This window comes from Bombina bombina, chromosome 2 (assembly GCF_027579735.1).
Source record: "Bombina bombina isolate aBomBom1 chromosome 2, aBomBom1.pri, whole genome shotgun sequence".
NCBI classification, from domain to species: Eukaryota; Metazoa; Chordata; class Amphibia; order Anura; family Bombinatoridae; genus Bombina; species Bombina bombina.
Window position 1 is genome coordinate 978048227 of NC_069500.1, and position 24797 is coordinate 978073023.

Here is a 24797-nt window from a genome sequence, read left to right on the forward strand (position 1 = left end):
AAAAAAAACATTCATAAAGTGGCATAAATAGCAAAATAGACTGTTGTATTTGTGTAATTAAAGAACTGGTTATACTCAGATATAGGATAAGCAACCACTTTTATGGTTCTCTCCATTTAGTGTTCCTTCTATGAGGCATCCTCTGCCTCTTTACTACTCGGTTGGGGCCCTAAGGTTCCCTCCCTTTATTAGGGGTAGAGAGCATTTTTCCCTGATCAAAAGCATGTGGAGGTTTGAATGCAGAAAGTCAAAACAACTCTCAGGACCTGACTTATCACATGTTATTTGCTTGTGCCAAAAAGCTATTTTTCAATGATCTCTTCCTAGATGTCTTATCTAAAAGGATAAAAATCTTGTAAACAAATACTACATTTAAAGAGTAATTAAAAAGTTGAAAAGTGGGGATTGTGGATGAATACCATTGACAACACCATCACTTTAAACTCTCATGATCACTCACATCCTGCTTTGATTACTGCAACTCTTTGCTGGGCCTAGCTCAACCGTTCATCTTGCATTTACTTGAATCCATCATGAATGCCTCTAAAAGACTCTTTACTGTTGCATTACTTTTAGTTCCTCTCCTACTTTTTTATTACTTCATTGCACTTACAGGACATGTGGTACTGCACATATATGGCATTCTTTACACAGAATACAAAATCTTGATTTAAAATATCAGTTTCATGCGTAGTCTACAAACTCACTTAAGAACTATACTCTCTAAGTAGAGTACCTTACGTAATTTAGTATGTAATCTCACAACCCCATACAAGTAAAAATGTCATCATTTATATATTATTACGCATGGGAATGGTTCTCTAACACTTTACAGCTTGACCACATAAGTTAACTTGTGCGGATAAAAAACATAATTTATGCTTACCTGATAAATTTATTTCTCTTGTGATGTATCGAGTCCACGGATTCATCCATACTTGTGGGATATTCTCCTTCCCTACAGGAAGTGGCAAAGAGAGCACCCACAGCAGAGCTGTCTATATAGCTCCTCCCTTAGCTCCACCCCCGTCATTCGACCGAAGGCTAGGAAGAAAAATGAGAAACTATAGGGTGCAGTGGCGACTGAAGTTTTTTTTAAATAAAAATATATTGCCTGTCTTAATAAACAGGGCGGGCCGTGGACTCGATACATCACAAGAGAAATAAATTTATCAGGTAAGCATAAATTATGTTTTCTCTTGTAAGATGTATCGAGTCCACGGATTCATCCATACTTGTGGGATACCAATACCAAAGCTTTAGGACACGGATGAAGGGAGGGACAAGACAGGGACCTTAAACAGAAGGCACCACTGCTTGTAGAACCTCTCTCCCAAAAATAGCCTCCGAAGAAGTAAAAGTATCGAATTTGTAAAATTTGGAAAAAGTATGAAGCGAAGACCAAGTCGCCGCCTTACAAATCTGTTCAACAGAAGCCTCATTTTTAAAAGCCCATGTGGAAGCCACTGCTCTAGTAGAATGAGCAGTAATTCTTTCAGGAGGCTGCTGGCCAGCAGTCTCATAAGCCAAACGGATGATGGTTTTCAGCCAAAAGGAAAGAGAGGTAGCTGTAGCCTTTTGACCTCTCCGTTTACCAGAATAAACAACAAACAATGAAGATGTTTGATGGAAATCTTGTGCAAGACGTTTCTTCTTTGATGAAGGATTAGGACACAGTGAAGGAACAACAATCTCCTGATTGATATTCCTATTAGAAACAACCTTAGGAAGAAACCCAGGTTTGGTACGCAAAACCACCTTATCTGCATGGAAAACAAGGTAAGGTGAGTCACACTGTAAAGCAGATAACTCAGAAACTCTTCGAGCCGAAGAGATAGCTACTAAAAGCAAAACTTTCCAAGATAGAAGCTTAATATCTATGGAATGCATAGGTTCAAACGGAACCCCTTGAAGAACTTTAAGAACTAAGTTTAGGCCCCATGGTGGAGCAACAGGTTTAAATACAGGCTTGATCCTGACCAAGGTCTGACTAAATGCTTGAACGTCTGGGACATCTGCCAGACGTTTGTGTAAAAGAATAGACAAAGCAGATATTTGTCCTTTTAACGAACTAGCTGATAATCCCTTCTCCAATCCTTCTTGGAGAAAAGACAATATTCTAGGAATCCTAATCTTACTCCATGAGTAACCCTTGGATTCACACCAATAAAAATATTTGCGCCAAATCTTATGATAAATCTTCCTGGTGACAGGCTTTCTAGCTTGAATCAGGGTATCAATGAACGACTCAGAGAAACCACGCTTTGATAGAATCAGGCGTTCAATCTCCAAGCAGTCAGACGCAGAGAAATTAGATTTGGATGCGAGAATGAACCTTGGATTAGAAGGTCCTGCCTCATTGGCAGAGACCACGGTGGAACCGATGACATGTCCACTAGGTCTGCATACCAAGTCCTGCGTGGCCACGCAGGTGCTATCAGAATCACTGAATCCCTCTCTTGCTCGATTCTGGCAACCAGACGTGGGAGGAGAGGAAACGGTGGAAATACATAGGCCAGATTGAAGGACCAGGGCACTGCTAGAGCATCTATCAGTACCACCTGGAGATCCCGGGACTTGGACCTGTAACGAGGAAGTTTGGCATTCTGTCGGGACGCCATCAGATCCAATTCTGGTGTGCCCCATAGCTGGGTCAGCTGGGCAAATACCTCCGGATGGAGCTCCCACTCCCCCAGATGAAAAGTCTGACCAATTAGGAAATCCGCCTCCCAGTTCTCTACTCCTGGGATATGGATTGCTGAGAGATGGCAAGAGTGATCCTCCGCCCATCGGATTATTTTGGTTAGCTACATCATTGCTAGAGAACTTGCTTGAGAAAATAAAAACTAACATTTATGTCACCACACTCACTTTACCCTTCCTAGTACTTAGAGTAGGCAAAGAGAATTACTGGGGGGGGTGGAGCTAAGAGAGGAGCTATATAGACAGCTCTGCTGTGGGTGCTCTCTTTGCCACTTCCTGTAGGGAAGAATATCCCACAAGTATGGATGAATCCATGGACTCGATACATCTTACAAGAGAAATTGTACTTATCACAGTGCTGTGGATTATGTAGATGCTTTATAAATGATTTACATATCACAAACAAAATGAATAAAATACACATATGTACACACACACACACATACATTAAAATATGGTATATCCTAAGAGACTGATAAGTAATAAAAAGGTTAAAATGTATTTACATACAAACAATTAAACACACAGACCACATACAAAACTCCTATAAACTTACCCCCCACCCCCCAAAAAAAAACCCCTGTTTTTTTAAACATTCAACTTCACAAGGCAAGGATTTGTATTCGAATAAGCAATTCACTCACCTCTTTCTCTAAATTATTTTTGTCTTCTAGTGCTTTTTCCAGTTGTTTAGAGTAATCCACAATCTTCTTATCTAGTTCCACACGTGAAAGCAAATCTAAACATAATACACATAAAAAAATAAAACAAAATAAAAAGACGCTTTTAAAAGGGACAGTCTAGTCAAAATTAAACTTTCATTATTCACATAGGACGTAATTTTAATCAATTTTCCAATTTACTTTGATCAAATTTGCTTTTTTCTCTTGGTATTCTTAGTTGAAACTAAACCTAGGTAGACTCGTATGCTAATTTCTAAGCCCTTGAGGGTTGCCTCTAATCACATGCTTTTTAAATTGCTTTTCACAACAAAAAACTTGATAGTTCATGTGGGCCATATAGATAACACAGTGTTCAGGCACAGAAAGTTATTTAAGATTTAGCACAAAACAATGCTAAATGCAAGTCAATAGAAAATAAATAGTAATGTGATCAGGGGGCTGTCAGAAGGTTATTAGGTACAAGGTAATCACAGAGGTGAAAAGTATATAACAACTGTGTTGGTTATGCAAAACTGGGGAATGGGTAATAAAGGGATTATGTATCTTTTAAAACAATAACAATTCTATTGTAGACTGTCCCTTTAATAATTTTGCTTTTATTAGAGGTTTTTAATTTCTGTATTTTACACTTTGAACTTTTAGTATATTTTTAAGGAGTAACTTTCAAAAATGTGGAGTGAAAAATAAAGTAACATATTACATTTACCTTGAGGAACCCTTCCAACCATAAGGCCATTCAGTTGGTTAATCTCACTGAAAGCATATTGCAATTCTTTTTGTAGATCTGTCTGCATGCTCTTATATTTTGCCTTTTCACTTTCCAACTGCTTTTCGTAGATTGATAGATCTTTTTCCATTTGCTCAAAGCGTACTGAAAGTTCCATCTGGACAGACAAAATCAGTAACAATTTTAAAACGAAGTAACATTTGTGATGGGTAGCAATTTTCCTGACTTTTTTGTCAGGCTATTACTAAAGCACTACTGCATGACATTTAAGACAAATTAATATCATGCAGATCAATTTTCTTTTTCACTAGAGGTCTATACTAGTTACTGCAACTAGGCAGAATTTATGCTACTAAATATAAGCCTACGATGTTGTCTTAGTCCATTGTTAGCAAAACTAAATAATATTCAAGAATGTTATTTTATGCATTGTAAATACATTTCAGTTGGACAGGATCCACCTAATGACTAAATGTATTATCTACAATTTTAATTAAATAGAAAATGGCCAAATAAAATGTATTTTGTTTTATAGTGAAATTATCTAAACTTCAAAAAACAACCAACACACAACAGGTCACATAAGAGTCACCAGATATTTGAACACCTTGATTGGAATTTATTATGTTTTCTTTCTTTAATAATTTTTTTTTGTGTTTAAATATCAGGCAAACAAATAAAAATAAGGAAATTCCACAGTTTAAAAGATTCCCACTTTTGAAATCTCTGCAACTCTACACAACCTTGAGAATAAAATAAAAACAATTTGATTTGTGAGTAAGAGATTTACAGCATACAATATTGGATGGGGAAAGAGAGGACCGACTGCTGCAAATACAAAATCTTAAACCCAGGGATTTTCTTGATTTTCGCTGACTAATGTGAGCCCCCAATAAACATTTAAATTAGGATGGCAAGTTTGGCAACTCTAAAGTAGGGATAGACCGATATCGTTGTTCAGGGCCAATTCCGATTATTGGACCACCTTTCAGGCTGATAAAGGGCCAATATTCTGTACATTTAAAGTTTTGAAATATCAACTTAAATTTCTACACAAATCTGGTATAAAAACTGAACCTGCTTATCAAAATTTTAAACATTAAAAAGTAAACAACTGGGAAAAATAAAGTGCTTAAAAATTAACTTATTAAAGGGACATGAAACCCAAACATTTTCTCTCATTATTCTGATAGAGAATACAATTTTAAACAACTTTCTAATTTACTTCTATTATGTAATTTGTTTCATTCTCTTGGTATCAGTTGTCGAAGGAGCAGCAATGCACTACTGTTTCTAACTGAACACATAGGTGAACCAATGACAATCAGTATATTTATGCAGTCACCAATCAGCAGCTAGAAGCTAGGTTTTTGGCTGCTCCTGAGCTTACCTAGATAAACATTTTAGGAAAGGATAACAAGAGAATGAAGCTAATTAAATAATATATGTAAATTGGAAAGTTCTTTAAAATTGTATTCTCTATCTGAATCATGAAAGAAATTTTTTGGGTTTCATGTCCCTAGAAATTGCTTCCAAAAACATAGAAAAATGGCATAAATCCTTTTTAAACTGCACACTGATATAAAATTATACTACTACAAAGCTAGACACTACAAGATTTCTTCAATACTCCCAGTTAAGTAGAAAAACAGTGTAGAAAGCATAACATTTCAGCAAGTTCTCCTAATAAACAGCTTCTGTTTTTTTCAGATATTGCTGCCACTTCACTAAAAAAAAAAAACACTCACTTGGTACACTTTAAAGATGAGGGTTACAAGTAAAGTAAAAAATATATAAATATATACTGCCAATTGACAGAGAAAGAAAGGACATGCTGGAATACCAGTGCTAGATGTATTTGCTTTAATTTTTAATATGCTCATATATTTACTGGATTGCAAATACCACCTAATTATCCATTGCTAGAGAATATTGATACTAGTCTCCTATACTGCATAGCTTTCTACTCAAGGTTTATTGTTGTGGACATTTAATCGATGTGCCTGAACTATCATTTTTTTTTTAAATGTTTTTTTTTCTATGCCCATGAAAGGGGAAAATAAAAATATTTAAATAAAAAAATTGTCAAATATAGTAGCTTTAGTGAAATATTTTGCAAATGTGTAAAATGTATCAGAATGCAACAAATAATGTTCCATTTGTGACAGCAAATAGCAAGCAGATTGATTTTATGTATTGCTGACCCCTATGAGCAAATCAAAAGTAATTTAGCTCTGTGTACTTCAGGGAAACTATGTAGCTTTAAGTGCCACTTAAAAATCACATTTCCCATTTCACAAATCATATATGTTTGTTTATGCAAGTCCATCTACAGGCCTGACATTGGTGGTATGGTAGTTGGTAACTGAGCTCCCAGGAACACCTGGGCTTGGACTCTTATCAGTGCTATTATTATATGCTATGTCCAGCTTATATGTGCTATAGATAATTTGTGTCACTTAAAACTATATAGTTTCCCTGAAGTACACACAGCTAAATTTCTTTTGATTTGCTCCATATCGGTAAGTTTCTGTCCGATACCGATATTTAAAAAAGAAAATCCAAATATCGACGGCTCCGATTTATCGGTCTATCCCTACTCTAAAGTTTAAAATGTTTTATAGCATTCTATTAAAAGCAGTGAAGTACTTAAAGTGTCATAGGTTCAAACAAAATAAAGGGTCAAATTTGCTCTGGGTTACACTAGACAATTTTTTTTTTAAAGAAACATTGATACAAAATACAAAACCAACCAAGAAACTTTAAAAGATTAGATATCAGATATATTGGTAAATTTGCTGTCAGTATTTATATGCTTAGCATAGGGGGGGGGGAGAAAGGATCAAGTTAACATTTATACAATACAACAAAATAAATTAACCACCACAATTACATACTAACCATTTTCTCCTTCAGTTGCAGATTTTCACTCCGAAGGAATGCAGACTCTTTTTTGGCATCAAGGGTAACATTTTCAGCATCACTAAAAGATTGTTTTATTTGAAAGATTTCTTCACATAATTTCTCACTACCACCCTTAAAAATAAGTAAAAAAAACAATATGCAGTTTTAAAACAAACTAGAGTATGGATAACACGCTTATTCTCTCTAGACTCTAATCAATTTTCAGACATTACCACAGAAATAGAGAGATCCATATTTCTGACTTTCTTCTGCAAGTCCTCTGCATGTTTCTTTAAATCGTCAAGTTGCTCTTCCTTTACTTTTAGAAGTTTTGAGTTGCTTTCAAATTCAGCCTGGAATGTTGAAGCATGCAAATTTAAATATACTTTGCACTTTTAAAATTAAAAAGATCTTCAGCTTAAGAATCTTTAGATGTAAAAAGGGACAGTCTAGTCAAAATTAAACTTTCATGATTTACTTTTAATCATCAAATTTGCTTTGTTAAAAGCTAAACCTAGATAGGTGCATATGCTAATTTGTAAGCCCTTGAAGACTGCCTCTTATCTCAGTGCATTTTGACAGTTTTTCACAGCTAGTTACTATGTGCCATATAGATAACTTTGTGCTCACTCCTGTTGAGTTAATTATGAGTTTGCAACGATTGGCTAAAATGCATGGCTGTCAAAAGAACTAAAATAAGGGGGCAGTCTGCAGAGGCTTAGATACCAGGTAAAACACGCTGGTTTCACACATGTACTGGAGCCATTTCTATAGATAGAATTTTATATCTGTCCGTAACGGTCTGGATTTTTTCCTTTACAGATTAATACACCATTGCTAAGGTTCTTTAAGTTGCAAAAAGTAGGTGGATCCTCAAATTTGAAATACATTTTCCCAATATATGGCTTAAATCATAGTAAGCTTTTTTTGTTCCATCAAAGAAAGAACGCTGCTATAACATAATTCCAAGTAATACAATTAATAATAAACCGTAGACCAGGTAACAAGACAGACAGTGTGTGTGTTAAGACCCTGCTTCTAAGTATCGAAGCCACGTCATGTTTTCTGCTTCTGAGTCAATCTGTGTATTATTTAATGATGCAAATGTTGCTGTATTTCAGACAGCCATAGACAAAGATCATTTAATTGGTTAGTGATGATCAATAACAATTAGAATGGTTTACCCATAAGAGTTTTGGCTGAAATAAAGTAATTATTGCTAGGCAACACTGTAAACAATTTTGGTGCATTTTGGCACCTTTGACAGATAAAACGGGTTATGCAAAATTTTAGAGAGATTCAGAGTGCTAACTTAATTTGTCATTATTATTGAACCTCATGTTTGCGCACCTTGGTACAACAACCTACATCTATGCAAATCTTTAGTGCTGTTTCAGTTGATCATTGTGAACAAAAGCCAGACCATAGAGGATCAAGCAGGCAGTTGAAGAAAAGTCAGTAAGACAGTTGAAGATTTCTCATATGAGTAGCTTAGAGGAAAACATAATTTACGTAAGAATTTACCTGATAAATTCATTTCTTTCATATTGGCAAGAGTCCATGAGCTAGTTACGTATGGGATATACAATCCTACCAGGAGGGACAAAGTTTCCCAAACCTCAAAATGCCTATAAATACACCCCCCACCCACACCCCGAATAGCCAAGTAGTGGGGTGATAAAAAAAGGAGTAAAAAGCATCAAAGGAATTTGGAATAATTGTGCTTTATACATAAAATCATAATCCTAAAAAGGGTGGGCCTCATGGACTCTTGCCAATATGAAAGAAATTAATTTAACAGGCAAGTTCTTACATAAATTATTTTCTTTCATGTAATTGGCAAGAGTCCATGAGCTAGTGACGTATGGGATATCAAATACCCAGGATGTGGAACTCCACGCAAGAGTCACTAGAGAGGGAGGGATAAAAAATAAAATACAGCCATTTTACGCTGAAAAAATAATCCACAACCCAAATCATAAGTTAATTCTTTAATGACAAGAAAAACTTAAAACATCAGCAGAAGAATTAAACTGAAACAGCTGCCTGAAGAACTTTTCTACCAAAAACTGCTTCTGAAGAAGCAAATACATCAAAACAGTAGAATTTAGTAAATGTCTGCAAAGAAGACCAAGTTGCTGCTTTGCAAATCTGATCAACTGAAGCTTCATTCTTAAAAGCCCACGAAGTGGAGACTGATCTGGTAGAATAAGCTGTAATTCTCTGAGGCGGAGTCATACCCAACTCCAAATAAGCTTGATGAATCAAAAGCTTTAACCAAGAAGCCAAGGAAATAGCAGAAGTCTTCTGACCTTTCCTAGGACCAGAAAACATAACAAATAACATAAATTCCTGAAATCTTTTATAGCTTCAACATAATATTTCAACGCTCTTACCACATCCAAAGAATGTAAGGATCTTTCCAAAGAATTCTTAGGATTAGGACATAAGGGACAACAATTTCTCTACTAATGTTAGAATTCACAACTTTAGGTAAAAATTGAAATGAAGTCCGCAAAAACCGCCTTATCCTGATGAAAAATCAGAAAAGGAGATTCACAAGAAAGAGCAGAAAGCTCAGAAACTCTTCTAGCTGAAGAGATAGTCAAAAGGAACAACACTTTCCAAGAAAGTAGTTTAATGTCCAAAGAATGCATAGGCGCAAATGGAGGAGCCTGTAATGCCTACAAAACCAAATTAAGACTCCAAGGAGGAGAAATGGATTTAATGACAGGCTTAATACTAACTACAGCCTGTACAAAACATTGAATATCAGGAAGTTTAGCAATCTTTCTGTGAAACATCCTGCAAGTCTATTGTAGACATATAATGTTCTTGCTGAACAAAAGGCAGAATCGTCCTTATAGTCACCATTTTGAAAGTCGGTACTCTTACATAAAAATTCAAAATTTTCAGATCCAGAACTGGTCTGAATTAATTTTCCTTCTTTGGGACAATGAATAGATTTAAATAAAACCCCAGACCTTGTTCCTGAAAAGGAACCGGTATGATTACCCCTTAAAACTCCAGGTCTGAAAACACACTTCAGGAAAGCCTGAGCTTTTACTGGATTTGCTGGGATGCGTGAGAGAAAAAATCTTCTCACAGGAGGTCTTACTCTGAATCCTATTCAATATCCTTGAGAGACAATGCTCTGAATCCATTGATTTTGGACAGAATTTCTCCAAACATCCTTGAAAAACCTTAATCTGCCCCCTACCAGATGAGCTGGAATGAGGGCCGCACCTTCATGCGGATTTAGGGGCTGACTTTGGTTTCTTGAATGACTTGGATTTATTCCAATTTGAGGAAGGTTTCCAATTGGAAACAGACTCCTTGAGGGAAGGATTAGATTTTTGTTCCTTATTCTGACGAAAGGAAAGAAAACAGAAGAATTAGATTTACCCTTAGGTTTTTTTTATCCTGAGGCAGAAAAACTCACTTTCCCCTAGTAACAGTTGAAATAATAGAATCCAACTGAGAACCAAATCAATTATTACCTTGGAAAGAAAGAGATAGCAATCTAGACTTTGATGTCATATCAGCATTCCAAGATTTAAGCCACAAGGCTCTTCTAGCTAAAATAGCTAAAGACATGGATCTAACATCAATTTTGAGAATATCAAAAATGGCATCACAAATAAAATGATTAGCATATTGCAGTAAGCGAACAATGCTAGATGTGTCAGAATCCAATTCTTGTTGCGCTAAATTTTCCAACCAAAAAGTTGATGCAGCCGCAAGATGACCTGAATATAAATAGGCTTTTCTTAGATAAGATTCAAGCTTCCTATCTAAAGGATCCTTAAAGGAAGTACTATCTTCCATAGGAATAGTGGTACGTTTAGCAAGAGTGGAAATAGCCCCATCAACTTTGGGGACCTTTTCCCAAAACTCTATAGAAATTAGAAATTGCTGGTAAAGGATACAATTTTTTAAACCTTGAAGAAGGAATAAAAGAAGTACCTGGCTTATCCCATTCCTTACAAATCATATCAGAAATAGCATCAGGAATAGGAAAAACCTCTGGAGTAACCACAGGAAATTTAAAAACAGCATTTAAACGTTTACTAGTCTTAATGTAAAGAGGACTGGCTTCCTTTCCTTCACTTCTTTTAATAAAGAACGGATATATTCTATTTTAAATAAATAAGTAGATTTGTCAGTGTCAATATCTGAGGAAGGATCTTCTGAATCAGATAGATCCTCATCAGAGGAAGATAAATCATTAAGTTGTCGGTCATTTGAAATTTCATCAACTTTAATAGAAGTTTTAAAAGACCTTTTACGTTTATTAGAAGGCGGAAATGCAGACAAAGCCTTCTGAATAGAATCAGTAATAAATTCTTTAAAATTCATAGGTATATCATATACATTAGAAGTTGAAGGAACTACAAATGGCAATGTACTATTACTGATGGATACATTCTCTGCATGTAAAAGTTTATCATGACAACTATTACAAATGACATTCAGAGATATAATTTACACAATCTTACAAATGCACTTAGCTTTGGTAGAACCGATGTCAGGCAGCAAAGTTCCAACAGATACTTCTGAGGCAGGATCAAATTGAGACATCTTGCAAAATGTAAAAGAAAAAACAACATATAAAGCAAAATTATCAATTTCCTTATAGGACAGTTTCAGGAATGGGAAAAAAAAGGTTAATAGCATAGCCCTCTGACATAGAAAAAGGCAAGAGGCAAACAGCAATGGGGTATTAAATAAATGATAAAGTTTGGCGCCAAGTATGACGCACAACGTAACTGAAATTTTTTTTGGCGCCAACAACATCCGGAAAGGACACACTTGAGTCACTAACGTCGAAACTCTGTGTAAGGACTCTGCGTCAACTACGATGCCAGAAATGACGAACTTGCGTCAACGGACGTACTTTCGCGCCAAAAAATTCTCGCGCTAAGAATGACGCAATAAAGTCTAGCGTTTGACGCACCCGCGGGCCTAGTACTGCCCGCAATTTGCAAGAAAAAAATTTAGTCAATCAGAAAAAAAAGACTAAAACCCCAGGTAAGAAAAAATATTTCTTAATATGTTTATTTTCCCCAAATATGAAACTGACAGTCTGCACAAGGAAATACATGAACCTGACTCATGGCAAATCTAAGTACAATATATATATTTAGAAATTTATATAAATGCATAAAGTGCCAAACCATAGCTGGGTTGTCTTAAGTAATAAAAAACATACTTACCGAAAGCCATCCATCCACATATAGCAGATAGCCAAACCAGTACTGAAACAGTTATCAGTAGAGGTAATGGTATATGAGAGTATATCGTCGATCTGAAAAGGGAGGTAGGAGATGAATCTCTACGACCGATAACAGAGAACCTATGAAATAGACCCCGGTTAGGAAAACCATTGCATTCAATAGGTTATACTCCCTTCGCCTCCCTCTGACATTCGCTGTACTATGAGAGGAATCAGGCTTCAAAATACTGAGAAACGCATGTCAACATAGAAATCTTAGCACAAACTTGCTACACCACCTCCATAGGAGGCAAAGTTTGTAAAACTGAATTGTGGGTGTGGTGAAGGGTGTATTTATAGGCATTTTGAGGTTTGGGAAACTTTGCCCCTCCTGGTAGGATTGTATATCCCATACGTTACTAGCTCATGGACTCTTGCCAATTACATGAAAGAAAGAATACACACACACATATATATATATATTGAAAAAAGGGTCACCAGCGCTAAATCTTGGATCTAATAATAATTTCTTATTATATCCATGAATTAAATCCTATTTTTGTATTGAAAAGTGTACTTTAAATTATCAATAATTGTAGGTTTACTGGAATGAAAAAAAAGATGTATATCAAATTAAGGTGAAGGATAGTGTGCTGCCTCAATACTGAAACAGAGTACCCCTGACTCTGTAAAGAATTGTGTATAAAGAGAATTCCAATATTAAATAGAGGCGCTCAACTATGGGAAAAAATATTACGAATTCCTGTTTCACTAAATGTACATATGAAATGACATATATAACCATAAGACAATGAGAGGTTGAAGCTTGTATCAGGATGCCAATCTTCACAAACGTTCAGTAAAGTAAGTTGTTACTGCTTACCAGCTGTTACCTCAATCTTATGAGGTATGATGTGAGCCCGGTTTAAAGATGGAACACTGTATGTTGCTTTCCAGATGTTAATCCGAGAGTAGTCCTCTTTCTGGAACTGTCAAACTTGTTCAAATGTAGATCCTGGACTCTCTTCAGTGAGATATGATGATTCTGGACTCTCTTTGTTAAAGAGGCTGTAGACTGTAATCCGTCTCCGTATATTTTCTTTCTATGGTGGTAGGAATGTAGTATCCCCTCTGTGCCTTCGGATGGATGAACTTTCTATCTCCTCCTTCTCACCAGCACCTTTCAAGGCACAGGAGTCCACTGGTGTTCTAGGCTTGAAATGTACTGGCCTCTCCTTACAGCCAAGCCAACAACAAGAGTGGATGCCCCATAGGATGACACTATTAGTCCCAGCTAAGACTACTCCCGTGGGGCACCAAGTAGTAACACTGCAAGGTGATTCTCCCGCTGTGCTAGCTCATTTGACTCCTGCAGGCCTGATGTGCCTCTGCAGACAGTGAGGCTCGTAAGTTGTCTGGGCCGGCGATGGCGGGGTTCCCCTCTACGCCGTTGTATACCTCTTAGCAGGGAATGTAACTGAACAACAGCTCCGCTGTAATACGCTGCACAGCGGGAGAATCACCTCGCAGTGTTACTACTCGGTGCCCCACGGGAGTAGTCTTAGCTGGGACTAATAATGTCATCCTATGGGGCATCCACTCTTGTTGTTAACAAAGAGAGTCCAGAATCCTCATATCTCACTGAAGAGAGTCCAGGATCTACATTTGAACAAGTTTGACAGTTCCAGAAAGAGGACTACTCTCGGATTAACATCTGTTAAGTAACATACAGTGTTCCATCTTTAAACCGGGCTCACATCTTACCTCATAAGATTGAGGTAACAGCTGGTAAGCAGTAACAACTTACTTTACTGAACTTTTGTGAAGATTGGCATCCTGATACAAGCTTCAACCTCTCATTGTCTTATGGTTATATATGTAATTTCATATGTACATTTAGTGAAAGAGGAATTCGTAATATTTTTCCCATAGTTGAGCGCCTCTATTTAATATTGGAATTCTCTTTATACACAATATATATATATATATATATATATATATATATATATATATATATATATATATATATATATATATATACACAAACGCATATATGTAAAAAAAATATTTGGGCAATGTAAGGGCTTTAAGATGGATGTAAAAATTTACTTGAAATGGAAAATAAATGTGCCATAGAAATATTAGTAACAACTATGCTTTGGGACATGCACATCCTTGCAGCATTTATTAAAACATGCATCGATACACTTTTATTGTGTAAATTGAAGAGTCAAATTTTATATAATGCTTGACAAAGACCTTGCAGCTTTAAAAGTCTGTTCTGCATATGTATCAAGCAGGCAAAAAACACTTTTCTTTTCTAAGTTTATACTAGGATAATGCAAAACAAACAACTGCAACTTCAAAATATATAGAAGTACATGGTAGAGTAGTGATGCTTTTCAGTAAGCATCCTTCATGCCAGATACCAGGAAGGGCAATCAAGTGACTTGCGTATCTGTAAGTTTGTGATATTATGCTCACTCCATTAACGCTTATGTTAGTTATATTTACGATTTAGAGAGTGACTTTATTGTAACATTTACATATATTTAAAAATATATTTTTTTCTTGGGGAGGATTTTCTGCCTTGCCCTGATAGAGCTATTATCTTGGAGCTATTGAAGCTCTTGATCGAGTGCAACCTTTAGGCCAACTGACTTCCATTACAACTAGGGTTGCACCGATACCATTTTTTTAAGACAGAGTACAAGTACCAATACTTTTTTTCAAATACTCATCAATACCAATTACCGATACTTCATTTTAAATATCATGACAGTTTTCCAAGCACAATGCAGACTAATGAATTAAGATATCTTCTTTATAATTATGAACTGTAACTCAAAAGACATTTTGAAATAATAAAACAGCTTTATTTGTTGTCACAAAGTTCACAGAACAGGTTTATAAATAAAAAATATTACAATCAAATATATTAATAATGACAACAATAAATAACAGCTGCAGCAGCTGTGGCAGGAAAGTTACAATTTAAAGGGGTGATTACTGGATGCTATTGGGTTGTATGGTGCCTATATAACATCAATCTGACATTTGTATTTAATACAAAGTAATATAATTTAATTCTGGAAAAAATATTGGGAAAGGAGTGTCCCAGTTATTCCCTTTTGATAAAAATGGGGCATTTGAATTCTTCTGACTCAACAGAAAATAGGACTGGTCTTCATATTTTTCCAGGGCTGCTTTTTATTCCCAGTCCTCAGAGTACAGTATGTTTTGAACATACTTGTTCAAGATGAGAACTAGCAGTATAACAGGCAATCTAGCTATTTGAATATTTTGTAAAAGTTAGTGGCAAGTTCTTTTTAATGAACAGAAGCATCTCTGCATGTTCAGCTATAATACTGTTTCTGCTATCAGTAAGGACGTTTGACGCTAAGCTGAACAGTCTTTCACTTTTCACACTACAGCATGTGGCAGAAATATATTTTTGGGCCATTTTATCCAGAGCTGGAAATCTCAGTTTATTAACTGCCCAGTACTTCAGGGGTTTGCCTGAACGAAGTGTATAGTAGCGGCTTTTGACGTACAATAATACAAATAACAGCAATTTGTATTGGCAGAACAGTAGTGAACAAGTTTTAGTTAAGTTTCCACTGCAGCGGAAATGGGAACATGCAGTTTGAAAAACGCCACAAGATGATGTATGGGTAGGAAGTGGAGGTATCGGTTTAAGTATCGGTGCATTTGCACGAGTACAAGTACTCATGCAAATACTTGGTTCGGCACCGATACTAGTATCGGTGCAACCCTAATTACAACATTTAAACAGTGTTGCACTGTTTCTTTTTTCTTCCCTCTGAGGCATCCATTGTGAAGGACTATAGCTGAAAATCATCACAGAACTATCATGTATGCCTAGAAGTTATTTTTTTTTTTAAACAACTGTTTAGACGACTTGATTGACGTTATTCTATAGCAATGCAACAGAAATCTCTTATAATTAAAAAACAAAAAAAAAGTATTTATAGTCCCTTTAAAGTGATTTTAAATTTGCCCAATATAGAATTATAAATGTAATCATTACAATCTTATTTTAAGTTTCATTCATCAACTTTTTTGTATGCTAAATTAAACGTTAATCATTCACATTACCAAATCTAACTGTTGCACCACTGCCCCCCCCCCCCCTTCTTCTTTTTTTTTTTTTTTATTATAACAGAGTAGCTCTGCAAGATTTTTTTTCTTGCAGAGCCATACGGCGCACAAATTGATTGGCCAACACTGGAAAAAACATAATTTATGCTTACCTGATAAATTTATTTCTCTTGTAGTGTATCCAGTCCACGGATCATCCATTACTTATGGAATATATTCTCCTTCCCAACAGGAAGTTGCAAGAGTCCACCCACAGCAAAGCTGCTATATAGCTCCTCCCCCAACTGCCATATTCAGTCATTCGACCGAAAACATGCAGAGAAAGGAAAAACCATAGGGTGCAGTGGTGACTGTAGTTCAAATGAAAAAATTACCTGCCTTAAAGTGACAGGGCGGGCCGTGGACTGGATACACTACAAGAGAAATAAATTTATCAGGTAAGCATAAATTATGTTTTCTCTTGTTAAGTGTATCCAGTCCACGGATCATCCATTACTTATGGAATACCAATACCAAAGCTAAAGTACACGGATGATGGGAGGGACAAGGCAGGTACCTAAACGGAAGTTACCACTGCCTGTAAAAAACCCTTTCTCCCAAAAATAGCCTCCGAAGAAGCAAGGTATCAAATTTGTTAAATTTGAAAAAGTATGAAGCGCAGACCAAGACTCTGTCTTGTAAATCTGTTCAACAGAAGCCACATTTAAAAAAGGCCCAAGTGAAAAACCACAGCTCTAGTAGAATGAGCTGTAATCCCTTCAGGAGGCTGCTGTCCAGCAGTCTCATAAGCTAAATGAATTATGCTTTTTAACCAAAAAGACAGAGAGGCTGCTGAAGTCTTTTGACCTCTCCTCTGTCCAGAATAGACAACAAACAAGGTGAACGTTTGATGAAAACTGTAGTAGCTTGTAAGTAAAACTTTAAAGCACAAACCACGTCCAATATTGTGTAATAGACGTTCCTTCTTTGAGGAAGGATTAGGATACAAGCATGGAACAACTATCTCTTGAGTGATGTTCTTGTTAGATACCACCTTAGGAAAAAACCCAGGTTGGTACGCAGGACTACCTTATCCGTACGAAGGACCCGATAAGGAGAATCACATTGTAACACAGATAACTTGGAGACTCTACGAGTCGAGGAAATAGCTATCCAAAAGGAGCTTTCCAAGATAAAAATTGATATCTATGGAACAAAAAAGGTTCAAACGGAACTTCTTGAAGAACCTTAAGAACCAGGTTTAAGCTCCATGGCGGAGCAACAGTTTTAAACACAGGCTTGGATCTAACCAAATGCCTGAACGTCTAGAATACCTGCCAGACGCTTGTGCAAAAAAATAGACAGAGTAAAAATCTGTCCCTTTTAAGGAATTAGCCGACAACCCTTTTCTCAAAAACATCTTGGAGAAAAGATAATATCCTGGGAATCCAGACTTTACTCCATGAGTAACCCTTGGATTCATAACAATCAGATATTTACACCATATCTATGTTCAATTTTCCTAGAGACAGGCTTTCATGTCTGTATTAAGGTATCAATGACTGACTCGGAGAAGCCATGCTTTGATAACATCAAGCGTTCAGTCTCCAGGCAGTCCATCTCAGATTTTTTCTATTGGTTGAAAGGACCCTGAGGTAGAGGGACCTGTCTCTGAAGCAGAGACCGTGATGGAAAGGATGACATGTCCACCAGATCTGCATACCAGGTCCTGCGTGGCTACGCAGGCGCTGTCAAAAACACCAAAGCCCTCTCCTGCTTGGTCTTGACCTCCGGAGGAAATCCCACTCCCCCGGAAGAAAAGTCTGACGACTTAGAAAATCCACCTCCCAGTTCTCAACACCTGGGATATGGATAGCTGATAGACAAGAGTGAGTCTCTGTCCAGTGAATTATTGTAAGACTTCTAACATCGCTAGGGAACTTCTGTTCCCCCTTGATGGCTGATGTAAGCCACAGTCAAGTATATTGTCCGACTGAGTATGATGTACCTCAGAGTTGCTAACTGAGGCCAAGTCTGAAGAGCATGGGATATCACTCCCAGTTCCAGAATATTTATTAGAAGGAGGGTCTCCTCCTAAGTCCACTATCCCTGAGCCTTCAGGGAGTTCCAGACTGCATCCCAACCTAAAAGGCTGGCATCTATTGTAACAATTGTCCCATCTGACCTGCGGAAGGTCATACCCTTGGACAGATGGACCCGACATAGTCACCAGAGAAGAGAATCTCTGGTCTCTTGGTCCAGGTTTAACAGGGGGACAAATCTGTGTAATCCCCGTTCCTCTGACTGAGCATGCATAGTTGCAGCGGTCTGAAATGTAGACGTGCAAACGGTACTATGTCCCTTGCCGCTACCATTAAGCCGATTGCATTCATGTACTGAGCCGCCGAAGGGCGCGGATGGAATGAAAAACACGGCAGAAATTTAGAAACTTTGACAACCTGGACTCCGTCAGGTAAATTTTCATTTCTACAGAATCTATCAGAGTCCCTAGGAGGGAAACCCTTGAGATTGGGGATAGAGAACTCCTTCCTTGTTCACTTTCCACCCATGTGATCTCAGAAATGCCAGTACTACGTCCGTATGAGACTTGGCAATTTGGATGTTTGACGCCTGTATCAGGATGTCGTCTAAATAAGGGGCCACTTCTATGCCCCGCGGCCTAAGGACCGCCAAAGCGACCCCAGAACCTCCATAAAGATTCTTGGGGCTGTAGATATCCCAAAGGAAAGAGCTACAAACTGGTAATGCCTGTCTAGAAAGGCAAACCTGAAAAACGATGGTGATCTTTATGCATCACAATGTGAGGATAAGCATCCTTCAAATCCATTGTAGTCCTCTATTGACTCTCCTGGATCATAGTTAAGATGGTACGAATAGTTTCCATCTTAAATGACCGAATTCTGAGGAATTTGTTTAAGATCTTTAGATCCAAAATAGGTCTGAAGGTTCCCTCTCCTTCGGAACCACAAACAGATTTGAGTAAAAACTCTGTCCCTGTTCCTCTCTTGGAACTGGATGGATCTCGTACACAATTTAAGAATGCCTCCTTCTTTATCTGGTTTGCAGATAATTGTGAAAGGCGAAATCTCCCCTTTTTTGGGGGGGGAATCTTTGAAATCCAGAAGATATCTCTGGGATATAAATTCCAATGCCTAGGGATCCTGGGCATCTCTTGCCCACGCCTGGGCGAAGAATGAAAGTCTGCCCCCTATAGGATCCGTTACCGGATAGGGGTCCGTTCCTTCATGCTGCCTTAGAGGCAGCAGCAGGCTCCTTGGCCTGCTTATCTTCGTTCCAGGTCCGATTGTCTCCAGACCGCCTTGGACTGAGCAAAAATTCCCTCTTGTTTTGCCTTAGAGGAAGTGGATGCCACACCTGCCCTCAAGTTTTAAAAGGCACGAAAATTAGACCTTTTTTGGCCCTTGATTTGGACCTATCCTGAGGAAGGGAATGACCTTTTCCTCCAGTGATATAAGCAATAATCTCCTTCAAACCAGGCCCGAATAGGGTCTGCCCCTTGAAGGGAAGTTAAGTAGCTTATTTATTAAAGTCACGACAGCTGACCATGATATAAGCCATAGCGCTCTGCGCGCCAGTATAGTAAAAAAACAGAATTCTTAGCCGCTAGTCTAGTCAAATGAACAAAGGCATCAGAAAACAAAGGAATTGGCTAGCATAAGCTTGTCCAATATATTCATCCAATGGAGTCGCTAACTGTAAAGCCTCATCAAGAGACTCAACCCAGAACGCCGCAGCAGCAGTGACAGAAGCAATGTATGCAAGGGGCTGCAGGATAAAACCCTGTTGAATAAACATTTTTTATCCATTGGATCTAAAAAGCACAACTGTCCTCGCCAGAGGTAGTGGTACGCTTAGCTAGAGTAGAAACTCTTCTCTCCACCTTAGGAACTGTCTGCCAGAAGTCCCGTGTGGTGGTAACTATTAGAAAACATTCTTCTAAAAAATAGGAGGGGAAGAGAACGGCACACCTGGTCTATCCCATTCCTTATTAAAACATTTTTAGTAAACCTCTTTAGGTATTGGAAAAACATCAGTACACACCGGCACTGCATATTATTTATCCAGTCTACACAATTTCTCTGGCCCTGCGATTGTACACATTCATTCAGAGCAGCCAAAGCCTCCCTGAGCAACAAGTGGAGGTTCTCAAGCATAAATTTTAAATGTAGAAATATCAGAATCAGGTTAAATCATCTTCCCTGAGTCAAAAAAAATCACCCACAGACTAAGCATATTGTGAGGTAGTATCATACATGGTTCTTAAAGCGTCTGTATGCTCTGTATCTACCCCCAGAGCTATCTGCTTTCCTTTAATTTCAGGTAGTCTGACTAATACTGCTGCCAGAGTATTGTTCACCACCTTTGCCATGTCTTGTAAAATAAACGCTATGGGCGCCCTTGATGTACTTGGCGCCATTTGAGCGTGAGTCCCTGAAGCGGGAGTCGAAGGGTCTGACACGTGGGGAGAGTTAGTCGGCATAACTTTCCCCTCAACAGAATCCCCTGGTAAAATAAACGCTATGGGCGCCCTTGATGTACTTGGCGCCATTTGAGCGTGAGTCCCTAAAGCGGGAGTCAAAAGGTCTGACACGTGGGGAGAGTTAGTCGGCATAACTACCCCCACGACAGAATCCTCTGGTGATAATGTTGTTAAAGACAAAAAATGATCTTTATTGTTTAACATGAAATCAGTACATCTGGTACACATTCTAAGATGGGGTTCCACCATGGCTTTAAAACATAATGAACACAGAGCTTCCTCTATGTCAGACATGTTAGAACAGACTAATAATGAGACTAGTAAGCTTGGAAAACACTTTAAATCAAGTTAACAAGCAAATATATAAAACGTTACTGTGCCTTTAAGAGAAACAAATTTTGCCAAAATTTGAAAAACAGTGAAAAAAGGCAGTAAAACAAACGAAATTTTTACAGTACATGTAATAAGGTAACAGAGCATTGCACCCACTTGCAAATGGATGATTAACCCCTTAATGCAAAAAACAGATAAAAAAAACGACATAGACGTTTTTAAAAATAGACACAACAAAACTGTCACAGCAGAGCTGTGGATTACCTTCCCTATAAACGATTTTGGAAGTCTTTTTAGCCCTTTAGAAATGTCCTGTAGTATTCATGGGACTGCTGAGGGAATCTGGATGATTCATTTTGTAATTTTAACTGCGCAAAAAAAGCGCTAAATTAGGCCCCTCCCACTCATATTACAACAGTGGGAAGCTTCAGTTAACTGTTTCTATGCAAAATTTAAGCCAGCCATGTGGAAAAAACTTAGGCCCCAATAAGTTTTATCACCAAACATATGTTAAAAAACAATTAAACATGCCAGCAAACGTTTTAAAACACATTTTTACAAGAGTATGTATCTCTATTAATAAGCCTGATACCAGTCGCTATCGCTGCATTTAAGGCTTTACTTACATTACTTCGGTATCAGCAGTATTTTCTTAGTCAATTCCATTCCTAGAAAAATATTTTACTGCACATACCTTATCTGCAGGAAAACCTGCACGCCATTCCCCCTCTGAAGTACCTCACTCCTCAGAATGTGTGAGAACAGCAAATGGATCTTAGTTACGTCTGCTAAGATCATAGAAAAACGCAGGCAGATTCTTCTTCCAAATACTGCCTGAGATAAACAGCACACTCCGGTGCTATTTAAAAATAAACTTTTGATTGAAGAATAAACTAAGTATAAAACACCACAGACTCTCACGACCGCCTATGTTGAGGCTTGCAAGAGAATGACTGAATATGGCAGTTGGGGGAGGAGCTATATAGCAGCTTTGCTGTGGGTGGACTCTTGCAACTTCCTGTTGGGAAGGAGAATATATTCCATAAGTAATGGATGATCCGTGGACTGGATACACTTAACAAGAGAAAAGGCAAATTTATTATCACTTTAAATAATACAAATCAAGCAGTTATTTAGGTTTTCAAAGAAAAGAGAGGAAAAAAAAAAAAAAGAGACTCACCTTAAGCTCCTCAATATATACATTTTTGTTCTCAACTACCATCTTTAAGCTTGTGATTTCATGGATTAATTGTGCCTGGAAAGCAATTAAGCAATAGCGCAGGGAGAATTAGCAAGCATTTGAGTACAACAGCCATCACCAAAAAGATTAAGACACCTACATACAAGAGCAGATACAAGAGAATCAACCAAAATAACCACAACTTGCATTGTTCCTGGAAACCTGTACACATAAAAATATAATATAATTATATATATATATATATATATATATATATATATATATATATATATATATATATATATATATATATATATATATATACACACACATACATATATACATACATATATATATATATACACATATATATATATATATATATATATATATATATATATATATATATATATATATATATATATATATATATATACACACACACACACTGCAACTTACGATTATTTTCATAAAATCGATTAATCGGACGATTATTTTTTCGATTAATCGACTAAATCAGATAAAAAAATAAATAAATCATTTTTTCCTATATTTAAAATCCACATACTGAGTGTTGTAAATATAAACTTCAGACTAATACTTTACAGTGACACAACTGTTGGTCAATTTTTTTAAGCAACAGAACATTCTGTTATTTACTCTTTCAGAAACTGCATTGAAATGCAAAAATGTCAACATGTCCACATGCTCTTGGCTGAGGCTGGCTCTCTTTTTTGCAAGCTATTTTGCCTGGAGCAGAGAAGAGGCGCTCAGGAGGTGTTGAGGTGCCTGAGAATCATAAGTAGGGTTTTGCCAATTTCACCAAGGTGGGCTATTTATCTTTGTTGGCTGTCAACCAATGCAAGGGGCCTCTTAAAGTAAGCCTGGACTTCATTCTAACATAAAAATATCTTGAATATCTATATGCAATGTTAAACAACCTGCTATAAGGTTAGGGGGAAAAATAGCCAGTATACTCTTAAAATAACAGATACATACTTACAGAGGTTGAATTTGATACATATTCCAATTAATAAAAAATATAAAAAAAAAGAAAAAAGAAAAAAGGCAAAAGGGCTAAGGCTATAAATCAGTAACAGGATTCAACCTTACACATACATTATATATATGGTCAATTATTCAATAATTTGCATTGATATTTATGTTTTAAATACTTTGCATATGGGTAAGATTAACTAGCCTCACACAGAGGGTTTTTTAAGCCCTCTTCCAGTTTAGGATGTGGCAAGCGATTAATCCCTTTACAAGCTAAAACAGAGGAAGTTTATTATAAAAGTAGATTTGTGTAGGGACCTACATGCAGGAAGTTTACAGATACAAATTGTAGGCAGGACTGGAACAATTAGAGAATATCCATTTATTGTTTCAACAATTACTAGCTTATAACTTCACTGATGTACTCGTATGTATAAATTAATAAACTTCTCATGAAATAGGGTGTCAAGAGATATATGCACTATGTGAACACCAACACCTGATACGGTTTCCATCCAAATTATAGCGCATACTGAATAATGGACACAGTAGCAATTCATTTTTTCATGATTAAGATAAAGAATATAATTTAAAAACAACTTTCCAATTTATTTGCGTCATTCTCTTGGTATTCTTTGTTAAGGAAGCCGCAATACAGTACTGGGAGCTTGTTAATGCACTGGGTAAGCCAATAACATGAGGCATTAATGTGCAGCAACCAATCAGCAGCTCCTGAGTCTACCTAGGTATCCATTTAAGCAAAGAGTATCAAGAGAACAAGACAAATTAGATAACAGAAGTAAATTGGAAAGTTGTTAAAAACCACCCGCTGAATCACGAAAGAAAATATTTGGGTTTTATGTCCCTTTAACCACTTGAGTGCTAATGACGGCTCAGAGCCGTCATTAGCACTCAACTACTTTTTTCCAATCTGGGGGCCCCCACCAGCTCCTACCCCGGCGATCGGACCTGCATAGTGACAGGCATCGCCGGGGCTTCCCGTTACGTGCGGTGATGTCACGCACAATGACGTGATGACGTCACCGCACAACTTTATTTAAAATTGTCCATACAAAGTATAGGGAAAGGGGGCATGCTGCTTAGAAACCTGTATCTCGGGGATCTAAGCAGCTACAGACCCCCAAGACCTACCATTGGAAAGGTAATCGCCTAACCTTTCCATTGGTATAAGTCTTGGGGATCTGGGGGGGGGGAATTAAAAAAAAGTAAAAAAAAGTTAAAAAAAGTTTTTTTTTAAAATAGTAAAATAACAGAAAAATATAGAATTCAGCTTAGCACTCAAAGGGTTAAATTACATCCCAAAATGGTAAATAAAAAGGATGGTGACCTCATTAAAAGGGACACTCAAGTCAAAATAAACTTTCATTATTCAGAAAGAACATGCAGTTTTAAAGACACTTTCCAATTTACTT

The 24797-nt window shown here is 37.1% G+C and overlaps 1 protein-coding gene across 1 annotated transcript in view; it reads right to left on the reverse strand.

The window, feature by feature from the left end:
• The window catches only part of CENPE (centromere protein E), a 261773-nt gene that overhangs the window by 199326 nt on the left and 37650 nt on the right, over positions 1 to 24797 (reverse strand). Inside the window, exons 19-23 of the mRNA XM_053703505.1 lie at positions 22369 to 22443; positions 7251 to 7370; positions 7015 to 7149; positions 4093 to 4270; positions 3348 to 3442 (exon numbers count right to left, since the gene is read on the reverse strand). Coding sequence (XP_053559480.1) covers positions 3348 to 3442; positions 4093 to 4270; positions 7015 to 7149; positions 7251 to 7370; positions 22369 to 22443 — 603 coding nt within the window. The remainder of the gene's footprint in view (positions 1 to 3347; positions 3443 to 4092; positions 4271 to 7014; positions 7150 to 7250; positions 7371 to 22368; positions 22444 to 24797) is intronic.